Source organism: Colobus angolensis, unplaced genomic scaffold (genome assembly GCF_000951035.1).
Source record: "Colobus angolensis palliatus isolate OR3802 unplaced genomic scaffold, Cang.pa_1.0 Scaffold451, whole genome shotgun sequence".
Taxonomy (NCBI): Eukaryota; Metazoa; Chordata; class Mammalia; order Primates; family Cercopithecidae; genus Colobus; species Colobus angolensis.
In genome coordinates this window covers 478,612-479,602 of record NW_012117944.1, presented here as the reverse complement: position 1 = coordinate 479,602, position 991 = coordinate 478,612, and the positions used below count along the sequence as shown (strand labels likewise).

The 991-nt window shown below is 33.9% G+C and overlaps 1 protein-coding gene across 1 annotated transcript in view; it reads left to right on the top strand.

Moving 5' to 3' along the window:
• The first annotated feature begins 227 nt into the window (after positions 1-227).
• PARP2 (poly (ADP-ribose) polymerase 2) overlaps positions 228-991 on the top strand; it is a 10,803-nt gene continuing 10,039 nt past the window's right edge. Inside the window, exon 1 of the mRNA XM_011957927.1 lies at positions 228-280. Coding sequence (XP_011813317.1) covers positions 269-280 — 12 coding nt within the window. The 5' untranslated portion in view covers positions 228-268. The remainder of the gene's footprint in view (positions 281-991) is intronic.

The window sequence follows — 991 nt, the reverse complement described above, 5'->3', positions numbered from 1 at the left end:
CTCAGTTAGAATCTTTTGTATTGTTAAAAAAAGGAAGCATGTTTTCATTTATAGTAAGGTTACACCCAGGTTACTCGTAGAACATAGGTTTGCAGTTCTTTGCTGGAAGATGAATGTTGATGTTGTTGTAGAATGACAACTTGAGCCATAAGAAAATTTAGAGCCTCATTTAGGATCTCAGGGCTGAACCTATACTAATGTTGATTTTTTTCTCTCTCTCTCTTTCTAGGCTCATGTGTATTGTGAAGGAAGTGATGTCTATGATGTCATGCTAAATCAGGTAAGAGGTAGAAGAGGTGGAACCATTATATTTATGAGACCGTCTTCTTGATAATTATTGATGATAGAATCCCAGTGCTCAGATCTTTAAAGTTCTTTTTTTTTTTTTTTTAATTTTGTCTTTTCTTTTTGAGATGGAGTCTCACTTCATCTCCCAGGCTGGAGTATAGTGGCACAATCTCGGCTTACTGTAACCTCTGCCTTCCAGGTTCAAGCAATTCTCCTGCCTCAGGCTCCTGAGTAGCTGGGGTTACAGGCATGCACCACCACACCCAGCTAATATTTTGTATTTTAGTGGAGACAAAGTTTTGCCATGTTGACCAGGCTGGTCTCGAACTCGTGACCTCAAGTGATCTACCCGCGTCAGCCTCCCAAAGTGCTGGGATTACAGGTGTGAACCAGCATGCCTTGCCTAAAGTCCTTTATATATACATATATATCATATACAAATATATAATATATACATATATATCATATACACACATATAAATATATCATATATTTATATATCACATAGGATATGAATATATATCATATATGTGATGTAGATATATATCATGTGATATGTATAATATATGCTATAGGTACATGATATATATTGTATATGATATGAATATATTGTGTATCATATATACATATATATCATATATGTGATATAAATATATATTGTATATCGTATATATCATATATGTGACATGAATATGTCTATATC